The 14607-nt window shown below is 41.9% G+C and overlaps 1 protein-coding gene across 3 annotated transcripts in view; it reads left to right on the top strand.

Annotated features, from left to right (window-relative positions):
- C5H8orf34 (chromosome 5 C8orf34 homolog) overlaps window positions 1-14607 on the top strand; it is a 245957-nt gene that overhangs the window by 76941 nt on the left and 154409 nt on the right. For all 3 annotated transcript variants that reach the window (XM_068237473.1, XM_068237471.1, XM_068237474.1), the window contains exons 4-6: window positions 3138-3266; window positions 12211-12239; window positions 13408-13580. In XM_068237473.1, coding sequence (XP_068093574.1) covers window positions 3138-3266; window positions 12211-12239; window positions 13408-13580 — 331 coding nt within the window. The remainder of the gene's footprint in view (window positions 1-3137; window positions 3267-12210; window positions 12240-13407; window positions 13581-14607) is intronic.

A 14607-nucleotide genomic window follows, 5' to 3' on the forward strand; every position in this document is an offset into this window, starting at 1 on the left:
AGCTTCTTACGGTTGCCTAAGCTTGTTTGTAGGGAAAGGCTATGGGGGGAGCTCAAAGCGGACCTGAACTCCGAACGTTCTCTATGCTGTAAAAGATAAGGAACAGCATATTAACCTTTAAAGAAAAACATTTCTTTGTTACAGCCGATACCAATCCTGCAATAAATCTGCAGTGTATCTACTTCCTGCTTTCATGGAAACGGACCTATTCATCCTGTGTTTACCAGTTAGCTCTCTGCCATGGCAGTCAGCTATTATAGCTGAGGGATTAAATTACAAATTTATGCTTAGTCACAGATAAAGGGGAATTAGACAGGCTAAACTCTCTAAATACAGGGTGCATTTCTAGATGGTTTCCACCTGTCCTGTGCAAGAGTTCAGGTCCACTGCACTGAATAAATGTTCTATATGTATGGTTTCCAAAAATCCTGTTTTGAGTATTTAATTGGTGTAGTACCAGAAACCATGTTTTGATCTGGTCAGCATGCAATATTACCTATGTTGTATAGATAATTCATATATGTAACGGGTGGGTTGTGCCGAACAATCTTAAAGAGACTCTGTAACAAAATGTTGAGCCTTATTTCTTCTATCCTATAAGTTCCTATACCTGTTCTAATGTGCTCTGGCTTACTGCAGCCTTTTCTAGTTGCACTGTCTCTGTAATAAATCTTATCTTCTTTCCTCTGTCGTGTCTGTCGGGCTAAGGCTGGAATGTGTGGAATGTGCAGCACTGCTTTGTGATAGGCAGAAGCTTTACACACCCTCTCCAAGCTCTCCTCTCAGCCTATCACACTCTGGTTAGCAGCCATGGCTTTTGTTTGTAAACGCTGCCTAAAACTGGCAATTACAAGCCAGGATTGCAGCAGGGAGTGGCAGAAACAGCACAGAGGGGCCCAGGAGAACATAATGAAGAGAATGGTATGTTTTTTTTTGCAAGAATTTCAAAGTACAGATTCTCTTTAAAGCAAACCTGAAGTGAAAACAAACGAATGTGATAGTGAATTGTATGTGTAGCACAGCTAAGAAATAGAACATTAGTAGCAAAGAAAAGAGTCTCATATTGGTTTCTAGTACAGGAAGAGTTTAAAAAAAAACAAACGTCCGTTATCTATGCAAAAGAGCTTCTCTTAGCTGTTTGACCCAACTTGGTGGAATACAGTCCTGTTTTCTGAATCACTTGTACATCAACGAAACTGTGAGAAACCGCTTGAGATAAGGTTTTACTGCAGGAAAGTTTAAAGGGTCATTATTTCTGCGCTGTTTTATAGCTTAAAAGACAGGGGCCCATATGCAAATAACTTTTTCTTCTGAGTTATCTCCTAGGAGATCATTTTCATCTTCTCTTTAAGATAACTTTTCAGGTTTTTACAATTAAAAAAGTACCCAAAATTTGTTGAAAAAGTATTAGTAAAATTATTTTGAGTATTTTCTTGCTTGCTTGAGGTTTAAAAAGCATTTCATGACAAGGTATAAAAATATCACCTAGGAGAAAACTCAGGAGAAAAAGTGAATTACATATGGACCAGAGTGTGGTTTCTAAACTGCAAATATGACAGAATGATGCAATGTTATTAAAAAAAAGCTATTACTGAAAATAAAAATATGAGACTCTTTTCTTTGCTACTATTGTTTTATTAATTATCCATAGTACACATACAGTATCACTACACATAATAAACTAGACTGCATACCTATGCTGCCGGGAGACTTGGGCGCAGGATGTAGCCGCTATATGGCTAACCCTGCTCCTGCGGCGTTAATTACTATTCCCCCTCCAGGTCGGCGTGGATGGTGTGGAATGATGTAATTCGGCTTCCAGCTATTGCTGTGTTTTAAAAGTAACTTCAGCGCCGACTTCTAACGGCGCTAAAGTCACTTACTGTGCGTCGCTATAGCCGTAATTCCTATGACTGTCTATGGTGGCGCCATCTGCGCCCATATCTCCTGCGCTGTTATTACAGCACTCGACTAGAACTTGACGGTCCTCTCAGCAAAATCCTGCCTCACCCAAGAGGTCAGTACACGACGGTAGCTTGTGTGCTCATCCCTCCCAAAGACAATTCCTCACGCCTTCCCCCTGATATAGTGCAATGGACAGGCGACAGGTGCTCACCATCTCTTCTTTTTGACATGCATCAGAAGCTGTAAGGAGATAGACTGTACAAGGCATTGGCTTCAGTGAAGAGAGGCGTGAGAATCTGTCACTCCGCTGGAAGCAGGAAATGTATGAAGCTCCAATGCTTTACGCCTCATAACAGGAGCTGGCCCCTTTAGCCCCTGCCTCTTTCACCCTCCCTGTGATTGCAAGGTCGGGGGAACTATTGATGCACCCCTGTAACTTCCGCCTTATTGCTTTGACTGACATCTTAGGCAGTCCTAAGCATGAAGAAAACTCCACTCCCGCCACCCTAGAGTCTTGTACACCCACTAGAAAGTTCTCTGCCAGGGCAGCGTCAGCTGGGCTTCTGTTTTTCTTGAACACATTATCAGAGACTAAGCACCACCCTGATCAGTGGATGGATACCTGTGTTTCAGATTTGATGCAGAAACTACTGAGTTCCGGTTATGTTTTGCTGCAGGCCCTAATTGCTTTTGCATTGGGGCAATGGAAAACAAAACATTTCTTCACACTAGTGAATAAACAGACTGTTCCACTGGGGATGGGGGCATGTGCCGACGCGAACCTGAGCGACGGGAGGGTGAGGGAGGGTGCAGCAGCCGGGCAGGTGGATGAGGGAGGGTAAAATACATACCTAATGTTCTGTAGCAGCCTGTGGTAGAGGCTTCCGCGCTGTGTGGTCACAGCGGAAGAAGAGGAAACCTCTATTGCCGGCTGCTACAGAACATTAGGTATGTATTTGGGGCGAAATTTGAGTGAAAACTGATCCGATCAATCATTAATCAGATCCGTTTCCACTTCCATTCTGCAGTGTGCACAGAGCCATCCGGATCCGGTGAAGCGGAGACCAGATCCGCTTACCGGATCCTTTTGGCTCAAAAAGGCAATATGAACCGTGCCTTACTGACTACGTATAAAGTTTTTATACATGCTTTCAACTTGGTATAAGAGAAATTCTCCTTTATGGACTGCAGACTGATGAGGATTTTTTGTTTTTAATTATTTTATTTTCCAGTGCCCAGATCCATTGAACACCCCCAATGGGACTGGCGGACAAAACCAGACAGTCATGATTTCGATGAATTAAACCACATACTTCAAGAAAGTAAAAAGCTGGGGAAAGCCTTGGAGAACCTGTCACGTAGTAAGTACTGCCAACATATAATGATTACAATGTGTCCATTTTGTGTCTGTGCTACCATTGTGGTGTTCATCAGTCATGCAATGTTGAAGTTTAGTTGACTTTCCCCTCAACTACAAGGTACATTGGTTATGGCTCGCTGGTATTTTCAGTATGAACATAGTCAATCAGGCAGGGTCGGTCTGGGACACTGGGGGCCCACCAAAGAAATTTGAACCTGGGGCCCACACATCCCATGATTGCGGTGAAAAAAGGGTGTGACCATGCGCCAGAAGGTGGGCGTGGTCATGATGTATTATGGACAGGGCCAAATGTACACGATCTTAGCAGCATTGTAATTCAGAGGCACTGCTGCCCAGCAAAACTTTGCGAAGAGTCCCCTCCTTCAATATAAAGTAATGTCCTACTTTGCAGAGGTTGCGACCGCAGAGGTTGCAACCGCATCGGGGCCCTTGGGCAAAAGGGGCCCTCCCTCAACTACAGTATTAGCTCTCTATTGGTCCTGTGCTGGTAATAATCACTTTTATAAATACTTTGAATAGTGGTAATCATTAACAAACTGTTCCCCATCCTCTTCTTGCACCTCTGACACTGTGGTTGTCCTTGGCAGGTTTTGGTGCACTGTATCAATTGTTATGTATAGAGTGCTTAGGGGGCCCCATTGTAAAACTTGCAACGGGGCCCACAGCTCCTTAGCTACGCAACTGCTCTCAGCATGAGTGATTACAGCACTGAGAAGAGAATTTTTGTGCTGGAGCTCTGTCAGACAAGGAGGGGGGGGGGGGGGCACCAGAGACCTGGAGGGGGCCCACCGAGAGAAAAAACTGTACTACTGTGGCCCAGTCCAACCCTGCAATCAGGTATTCAGCTATTTTTTCTATACTGGCTGTATATACTGTATGTGATCCTGTACAGCACAGGCTCACTATGACAAGATAATAGGCTGTCATTTTCAATTCCCAAAAATGTCTGCTACAAATTGCATACAATCCATGCAGTGTTTAAAGTGCCCCAAGATATTACATAATATTTGTATATAGTGTATCACATGTGTAACTTGCCTTCAGCCAAGTCAGTGGAAGTTTCATTTCACTAACTCCGACACCCCCCTTTTTTTTCCTTTTTTTTTAATTGCATCATTTTTACTCTAAACCATTTCTAATCTTTTAAAGCCATGATTTTGTTATATTCACCCTTCCCATCAAGGAACCTATTTGTGAACCTACCCACCTTCTCAACCCTCTCATACTCACTTCTGAGGGTCTTTAACTTTGCAGTCATGGGACTCCAACATCCATGAAGTTGAGGCCTCCCAGAGTGGCTTCAGCTACAAATGGCATCCTCCTGACTCCTCCCCTTCAACCTACTGCATTGTATCTTAAGACTCTCCTCTCTACATTTCTTTGATATTGCGATATGGTGATTCAATAGGAGGTGCTCAATAGTTGGCACCGAATTATGTCTTTCCCCAAGGTGGTCTGGAGGGAGAATAGTAATTAATGCCGCCTGGACTTTTGCAGGAGCAGGGTGAATTAATTTTTTTCGTTTTGCCCTGCGCCCAAATTTCCTGGGGTTGCTTTTGTATGGATGCCCATAGAGGTGATCCTTACCATTACCAATGAAGAGCTAAAACACCTATCGGAGGAGTGCCCCTGGTGGGCATCTGGTCCAGGGGTCCATATGCTGCTGCAACCTATGCATCCCATTTGCTACTCCCCTGAGACAAAGTAGAGGCTCAGAGGAGAAGACACAAATACTTTTGTTTTGTTATTTGCACTAACAATAATTTATTAAAGGATTCCCATTTAGCAGCACCACAAGCATTCTGATTTACAACTGGTATCTGAAACAAGAACATGTTATAAACTGAGCATGTGATATTTGGTAGTTATAGATTAACTTTAGTAGATATTCCCCTTGTAGCTATCCTGTCCATCTTTGTCCCCAATGTAATTTGTGTATAATCGCAATGCCTCTTCAGGTTACAGTATACTAATTTATGTAAGCAGCCATATTATATGTTTATTTCAGAAACAGTTCGGTCTAACAGCTGCACAGTTCTTCTGCTTAAAATCAGTGCAGCTGTCACACAGAGGATTCTCTTCTGTTTCCTGTTTATCAAACAAATTCCTAACAGCTGGTAGAGCACAGTGTGGTGTAGCTCCCTATTGATGTAATCGCATGATAAGGCTCCAAGGGAAGGTGAAAGCAAGCCCATTCACCATTTCAGAGCCTATTGCAGGTCCCATTTATAAACTGAAGTCTGTTCTTAGAATTTATAGCACCATACCTAATATATTAGAGCAGTTATACCATGGCCTGTATAAATAAGAACCTTCAAAGGAACATAGTGTGTTTTTTTTTGTGTTTTTTTTTACCATGCAGTTGTCAAATGCTAATTTCCCAACTAGCTCAAGAGATGTCACCCATTTCCATGGGTGTTGTACAGAAAGAACGTCTAAGCCATTGTTCAATTCAGTTGCCTGTAGAGTTTTGCCCTCACCCTGATATGAAATTTCAGATGGCATGCTGGGCACAAGAGGGAATTCAGGATGTAATGAACAACTGGTTAAACTGGTGTTTTTTTATGTTTGCTTAAGCTTTGCCAATGGTTTTTTTTGTGCTCATATGTTTGCAGTGATTGTTAAAAAACAATTTAAGCAAGAAATAAAATGGATAGAAGCAGAGCAAATTCTAAAGGCAGTCTTGTTGAATTAGAGGTCATGATCAGTGTTACATTACTACCTGAACTCTTCTCAGCTCAAAAATCCTTTTGTATAACAGCAGGGAATTACTCCTGCAGCAAGAATCTAGGCAGGCACATGTTCCAGTCTTGCGAAGAAGTGCAATTTTAGCTTCACTCAGTTTTGGAGATTCATAACTAGTTGCACATTAAAGATAAACTGCAGTGCCATGTAGTAGAATGTAGTAGATTCTTCAGGGCAACCACATATATGCTAATTATCCTGGTTTTCTCATCAGAAAAAAAAATAAAATAAAATAAATATATATATATATATATATATATATATATATATATATATATATATATATATATTATTATGTAACCTCGCCCGCGTACATGTAAAAAAAGGCACCCATAGAAAGGGTGCCAGATATAGCCGCAAGTAGAATATCTGTGACATTACCAATATTCTACTACTTAATTATGGAATATCATTAATCTTTTTTTTTTTTTTTTTTTTTTTTTTGTATAAAAATGTTTTATTTGCTTTTCAAATTTTCATCCACAACATGTACAATAGGTACAAAAACTTCTTCAAAAGAATATAGTACAGTGGTCATATTACACATGCAAATAGACATACAATCATATGATTCCAATTGCTCTCTCATTTATCTAATGTGTCTTGTCATCTCAGAACAGAAGAAACCACTGAGCCTTTACATAAAAAAGACCTACCGTCCTCCCCCCCCCCCCCACCCCTTTCCCCCTAGTCATCTCTGTTTTTTTTTAGACTTAACTAAGAAAAAATTAACTGCATCGTATTTCCAATTTGCTTAGTGCGCCTAATAGTTTCTCCACCAGGTACCATTTAGTATCTATGAAGGGAGTCATTACTTCATCTATTTCTTTTTGGGAAAAGGACATCAGGATAAACTATTTCCAAGTTGTGAAAAAGCTTTTGGTTTTCTTGTCTTTATATATCATGGCCTCCAATTTGTCCTGTCTAAAGAGATGAAGTAACTCTTCTTTCACATCCCACACTGAAGGAGCACTGGGATAAATCCATTTATTGAATATGACTTTACGAGCTGCCAGTAGCACGAGATGTGCTAGTTTGCTTGGAGAGTTATTTTTCTGTTGTTTCGTGTCTGAAGCTGGTGATTTTGTAAGGACATAATGAAATAGGCACAGCAAGGAGTCCATCTCTGGTTTATACTTGCATATCTGTTCAATGTAATTAGCTACCTTTTTCCAAAATGTTAGAATTATGGGACAGGACTATATACAATGGAATAAATCTGCCTGCGGGTGTTTACATTTTGGGCAGGCCGGTGAATAATGAGGAGGAGGATTACGGTATTTAATGTTAAAGGCGTATTTTGCCCTATGTAGCAATTTAAGTTGAGATTCCCTCCACGATTCACCTGAAATCAATTTGAAAGATATACGGTAACCCTCAATAATTTTTGACTCTACTTGTTCTCCTGGTATATCCCTTCCCCATTTAGTAAAATTATTTAGAGCTTTAGACAAGATATTTATTTGCTGAAGACTTGATCAAATAGAAGACAAGGAAACCTTGGGGACATGGGGGTCAAAAATCTGTCGAACTCATTTATAGAAGAGACTAATACGAGGTTATCACCTTTTTCCCTTATGTATGATTGGAGTTGGCCAAAATACAAAAAGTGGCGTTTGGGAATATCATACGTCTTGCAAATATCTGAGAAAGACATCAGTTTGCCTTCCCTCAAATTAACAAGGTCACCCAATCTTTTCACCCCTTTCATTTGCCGGTCTAGAAAACCCTCATGGGCCATACTAGCTTTAAAACCTGGATGTCCCCATAAAGGCATATATTTAGACACCTGAAAAGACAAGGAAAAAAGATGTCGTATCTCCCTCTAGGTTATCACCGTGTCCCTGATGATTCTACTTAATTTAATTTTTTGAGGAGACATCTTAAGAGGGGCATGTAGAAGGCCTACTAAATCCCAGGGTTCTGCAAAGGTCGATTCAAGTGTATAATTTGAATAAAAACTAGTCTTATTTATCCAGTCCCTAAAATATCGAGTGAGACAAGATAAATTGTATTGCCTGACATCTGGTAGTGCCAAACCTCCCCAATCTTTTGGGAGTTTCAACTTAGATAGGGCTATTCTTACTTTACCCCGTTTCCATAAAAATCTTGAGAAGGCTCTTTCAATATCCTTGATGTCCGAATGCTTTAACAAGAGGGGCAGCATCTGGAGAGGATATAGTAATCGTCCGAAACTAACGGACTTTATGAGAGCTGCCCTTCCCATCAAATTGATTGGTAAATTTTCCCAATTGCGGAGCAGTCGTTTAATATCCGACAGTAGTGGCTGGTAATTTATTTCATAAAGACGGCTAGGCTCTTTATGAATTTTTATACCCAGGTAAGTGACCATAGAGCATATCTTCACTGGAACATTGTCCCTTGCGATTATTAGTGGTGTAGAGGAGAGGAACATCCGCTCACTTTTTGATACATTTATTTTAAAGCCACTATATTGACCTACTTTGGGGATCAAATTTAGTACTTTCGGTATTTGAATCAATGGATCATCCAAAAACAGTAAAACATCATCAGCGAACATAGCTTGTGATATCAAGGTTCCCCGTACATCTATCCCTTTAATTTCAGAGGTAAGTGTAACGATTGTGGAACTTTCTCCGTGATCAGCGCACAACGCGTGCGCTGACACGGCGGAAATCCTCCACAAGCGTATATTTGCAGGCACCCAGCAAAAGGTGCTACGCACCCGTAGAGGGAAAATTCCTGTCGGCAGATGGCGCTGGGGAGTGCAGAGGAACCAATCCTCTGTACCTCCACAAATGCCAGACAGGAATTGTACGAAGCGCAGAACGCAATCGCAAGAGAGGCGATTGCGAATGAGACGAGCAAAGGGACAGGTTGTATGTGTGTGCGCCAACCTAGTCGCCACCCCGCGACAGTGCACACACAACAGCAGATATGAAACAGGAACGCGATCGCGAGAGGTGCGATCGCCAGACGTGACACAAGGCAGATCAGAACAGAATACGAGGTTAGCAAAGGCACAGCAAATAATACAATGAGGAGATACGGAAAATAACAAACGCTAGCTAACCGCGAACACCGCACTCATTCGCAACAGTGCACGCGGTTATGCGCGGTCTCCACGTGATAAGCAGAGAGACAAGCACGCCTAACTAACCATTGACAGACAAACATGAAACAGAGGACGCGAGCGCTTGCTTAACGGTTACCTCACCGAGCCTCCAGCAAGCGTTCGTAGCAGACAAGACAGATACACGAAAACAGGGACAAGCGAGAGATAGGATCCACAGCACTAGCGAAAGTGGCTAGCGCGATCCAGGTACAGAGTAGCAGAACAGAAGGATCCACAGCACTAGCGGAAAGTGGCTAGCGCGATCCCAGTAGACAGAACAGAAGGATCCACAGCGGTAGCGAAAAGTGGCTAGCGCGATCCAAGGAGACAGAACAGAAGGATCCACAGCGCTAGCAAAAAGTGGCTAGCGCGATCCAAGGAGACAGAACAGAAGGATCCACAGCGCTAGCGAAAAGTGGCTAGCGCGATCCAAGGAGACAGATCAGAAGAGATAGCTGGTAGCAACCGCTGCACCAGCTATACTCCAAGAACAGAGATCAGAACCATTTCCTGTCGACCACCATTGGGACAGGACAATGGCAACAGAACAAACAAACAGATAAGCAATCCTAACTGCACTAAGGAAACCTGCCTAGTGCAGTTTTCCAGGAATTACTCTAAGCTGATCTTCAAATAGAGAGTAAGGCTGACACTCCTCCGGGAGTGTTACATAGGACAAAATCCTTGAAGGAATGACCAGCCAAGGACTGTGGGTAATCCCAACCTTTATACTGCCAGTCATCACAGGAGGCAGGTAGGGGATTTGCATAACGAATGTATGCAAATTCCTCAGCAGCAAGCTGCAGAACTGACAAAAGGTCTCTCTTAAAGAGACCTGCAGAATGCAGACCTGAACAGTGGTCAAACAGCTGCCTGTCTGCACAGGCAGCTGAGCAGATTCTCACAGTAAGAAGTCTTGTCATTGGCTCAAGAGCTAGATTAAAAAGAAGTGGAGACAACGGGCAACCTTGGCGTGTTTCCTTTTCTAAAGGAATACATTGTGAGAGAAATCCAGGTGTATAAATGCGGGTTCCTGGGTTTTCATGCATTGCTGAAATCAGGCGCCGCATTGCCCCCTGAAGTCCCATTCTGTCTAGCACCATATCGAGCCAACCCCATTTCACATTATCAAATGCTTTTTCAGCATCCAAAAGAAGTATTGCATGATTTTTACATGATTTGGGGTAGGCCCGAACGTGGTCCTGTACTATAAGTAGTTTTCTAATATTGACTGTCGCTGAATGGTTTCTTACAAAGCCTACTTGATTAGGACTGACTAATTTAGGAAGTAAGCCCGCTAGTCGATCAGCCATTATTTTAGACAGAAGTTTCAAATCTTGATTGATAAGAGATATTGGACGGTAAGATCCCGGCAGCGTGGGGTCTTTCCCTGGTTTTAATAGAAGTTTGATATATGCTATATTCGCTAAAGATGGATAACTACCCTCTTTGAGTATTTCGTCAAATAGACCCTTTAAATACGGTACAATTTCTTGGCGAAGCAGTTTATAGAATTCTAAAGTGAATCCATTAGGCCCTGGAGATTTTCGCTAATTGTTTGATGGTGTCGCTGATCTCCTCCTCCGTAATTGTTGCATTCAATTCTGTCAAATCCTCCCCTGATAATGTAGGCAATGAGATCCTAGAAAGCCAGTCCATCCCCCTTTCCATAGGTGAGTTCTCCACTGACTCAGAATAGAGGGCTTTATAGAAGTCATGGGAACTTGTATTTATATCCTTTGGATTACTTAATATATCGGTAATCTTTACCGATATTTTACTGTGACTTATTCTGCCTCTACTCTCACACAGAATCTCCCTCTACCGATGCATACATTTAGAAAAGTCACAAGCTAATGTAGGCGCAACGTTAATAACAGTAATGGTAAATAACAATTTATGTGCAACGTTAAATAACAATAACCACAAAAACGGTAAATAACAATTTAATTGCGGAATTACATTATATCTAAATTTACCGATAGTCTTTAACCTGACTTTAACCTAACCTCTCCCTACTCTCACACAGAACCCTCCTCTGGTGGTGCCTTACCCTAAGACCCCCCCCCCCCCCCATTGGTGCATAACCCTAAGACTCCCCAGGTGGTGACTAATCCTGTCCCCCTTAATGGTGCCTAACCCTAAGACCCCCCCTGGTGGTGCTTAACCGTAAGTCCACCTTGGTGGTGCCTAACTCTAAGACCCCCCTGGTGGTGCCTAACTTTAAGACCTCCCAATCCCCGCTAACAATAATACAATAAATAACAACTTAATCACAGCCGCCTGCTAAATAGCGTAAAGGCTATCAATATTACGATAAATAACAATTGTGCCTAATTTTGGCTGTGACTTTATTAACTGCTGCTCTACGGATGCCTAACCCTAAGTCCCCACTGGTGGTGCCTAACCCCCCTGGGGGCCTAACCTCCAGCCTTACCAACCTCTCCCCCCCCCCATTTTGTTGCCTAACCTTATCTACAGGAGTAAAAATGTTGCCGCCTGTAAATCAAGGAGAGGGCAGATTTTACAATGGACAAACACTGACAACAGTAATTTATAAATGAATGCGTTCACATTTAGGCAATATTATTCATTACGTTACATTTAGTTAAGTCTCTCTTTCACTTTTAACCACACCAAATTACTAAAACAGTTTTGTAGAACCCTGAAATCAGTGGCATAGCAATAGGGGGTGTAGAGGTTGCGATTGCATCGGGGCCCCAAGCGGCCCTCCCTCAATCACAGTGTTAGCTCTCTATTGGTCCTGTGCTGGTAATAATCACTTATATAGCTGCTTTGAATAGTAGTAATCATTAACCAGCAGGTTTTGGTGCGCTGTATCAATTGTTATGTATAGATTGCTTGGAGGGCCCAGTTTAAAACTTGCACCGGGGCCCATAGCTCCTTAATTACGCCACTGTCTGAAATAGCCAATTGTAGCAATTTTCATTTAAAGTGAAGTTTTGCTTTAAATTTACACGTTCATGCTATTGTATTACTACTACTGTGTGTCACAGCATTCAAAGCATTCTGTCTTATAGAATTGTTTTCTAGAACTTATAACGTTTCTTTTGTGCTGCAGGTATTGCGGTTACAGATGACCTTGAACAGGTAACAATAACCATTCTTTCCTACATTCTGTAAATAACATACATGTTATAAGACAGCTGTGGACATTCAATGTTTTCTGTTGGGGTTCTGGTCAGGCTCAGACTTGCTATCTGACAATACTGGAAGAAATGGTCTGATACCAGAATGAAGTTGCTTTGTCTTAAGGAGGCCATACATATGTATTAAATATTTTTTTTAATTTGAGAAATAGAATCGCTTTTTCCACTGGATTGTCCTTTTTTTAATTTGTTTTTTGTAATAAATCTGACAAATGAATCACACACATTTATTCAATTTTTTTCCCCAATTATGAAAAAAATTATTGAAAATAAAAAAAAAAAATTAAAAAAAAAAATGCTTGGATAGATCAAGAAATGTACAATCATTCAATTTTATGAAAAAATATTTTTAAAAATACTCCTGTAAAATTCCATCATATTTTTCAATCGAAAAAAAATGAACCCTTCAATTTTTCTATGCAATCGATCGTTATAATCAAGAAAGTGGGGCCATTTAATGTTTTATTGTATCATGTGTGGCCACCTTAAAGGAGAACTGTAGAGAGAGGTGTATGGAGGCTGCTATATTTATTTCCATTTAAGCCATACCAGTTACCTGGCTGATCCTCTGCCTCTAATACTTTCAGCCCTAGACCCTGAACAAGCATGCAGCAGATCAGGTGTTTCTGACAATTTTGACAGATATGGCAAGATTAGCTGCATGCTAGTTTCTGGTGTGATTCAGACACTTCTTCAGCCAAATAGATCAGCAGGGCTGCCAGGCAACTGGTATTGCTTAAAAGGAAATAAATATGGCAGCCTCCATATACCTCTCACTACAGTTCTCCTTTAACTGAACTAAAAAATCTAATACTGAACTGAGGCTCCAGAGAAGACAGTACCTTTGATTGCACTTAATGGTCCTTTTAGTAAGTTGAGGTGACAGAGGTGTGAGAAGCTGGCAGTCGGGCCCCTTGACACCCACTAGGCCCTAAGCATCTGCCTAGGTTGCCTTGTGGATGATCCTGGTCTGCTCACATGAGGTTCTTCTCAACGTTAGAGGCATCATGTTATGTCTCTAATAGTGCACATTCATTTTTTTCTTCCTTTTTTACCTGTGAGTACAAAGCTTATTTCATAAATACCATGTACTTATTTTTCCCCCTCAGGACACAAGGGCGTTTAACTCCTCCCTTCTAAGGCCCTGTGTTATTGGAGAATGGGTGGGGCGTGAAGACAATGATATTGACCCTTTAGCTGCTGAAATGATACAACCTCCAGTACCTAGAAACAAGAATGAGCAGCGGGAGTCAGATGAAGGCAGCAGCAGTCCTGCTGGAAGGTGGGTGTTAAAATACACTATGTTATATGTCCTGATATCCTGTGCTTAAAATGTGTCCTCTTTTCAAATATGTGGGTAACAGTACAATACTGGCAATAAATAGCAATGGGGCATATTCTGCAAACTGTGGTAAAAGCTGCTGTGTGCAGGTAGTCCAGAGAAATTTTACTGGTACTTACATCAGTGATGTATCATATGTTGTGCAGATAACACACCACGTAATGCGTGCATTGCCAGTGTAATGCAGGTAAATATTCCTAACCTTCCCCCAGTCTGAACCCCTTCCTGATGTCTAGTCTTAATCTGTCCCCTTTCTTAATGAAACCCCTTTCTAATGCCTAATGTTCCCTTCACACTAAATGTGGCCACAGATTCGACCGCCAGATAGATTTCTGTCAGATGCCTGTCAGGTTAAATCTGACAGGAATCTATCTGATGTGTGCAACACACAAGGAACAGGTTTACAATAGATTTCAGAATGAAATCTATTGAAAATGGATCGAAATGCATTACTGCACCATTCGATCCAATGCAACTCTATGGGCCATCGATCTGCTGTTAGCAGCCGATCGACCTAGATTTTTTTATCCAGACCGAAAATGCTCGGAAATCGATCGATCTGGCAACAAAAATGGCTGCCCATTATTGGTAGCCGCAGTTCCCATAGTGGGCAGCCCCAGTGCCCGCTATTGAGCGCGAACCTACTTTTGGTCACACTACAGTTAGCTGCTCTGCCTCCGTGACATCTTATAGCACTGCACACTTCCTGTTACATGCCCCCCCCCCCCCCCCCCCCCCGAGATGCTGTCCAGAGAAAGAGATGTGCCTGATTCACCACAATGGATATATCCTGCAGTTGTGCAGAAGGGAGACCGGTCCACAGAAGCGAAAATAAGCAGTTAAATAGACAAATCCGCAGACTTATTAAGGGTCATCCCCTGAGAATTGCTCAAGAGAGCCTTAGCAGCAGCATACTGACTGTTTCCCTGCCTACGTATCTGTACCAATGTGTGCACAGCAGGAGACA

This window comes from Hyperolius riggenbachi, chromosome 5 (assembly GCF_040937935.1).
Source record: "Hyperolius riggenbachi isolate aHypRig1 chromosome 5, aHypRig1.pri, whole genome shotgun sequence".
Taxonomy (NCBI): Eukaryota; Metazoa; Chordata; class Amphibia; order Anura; family Hyperoliidae; genus Hyperolius; species Hyperolius riggenbachi.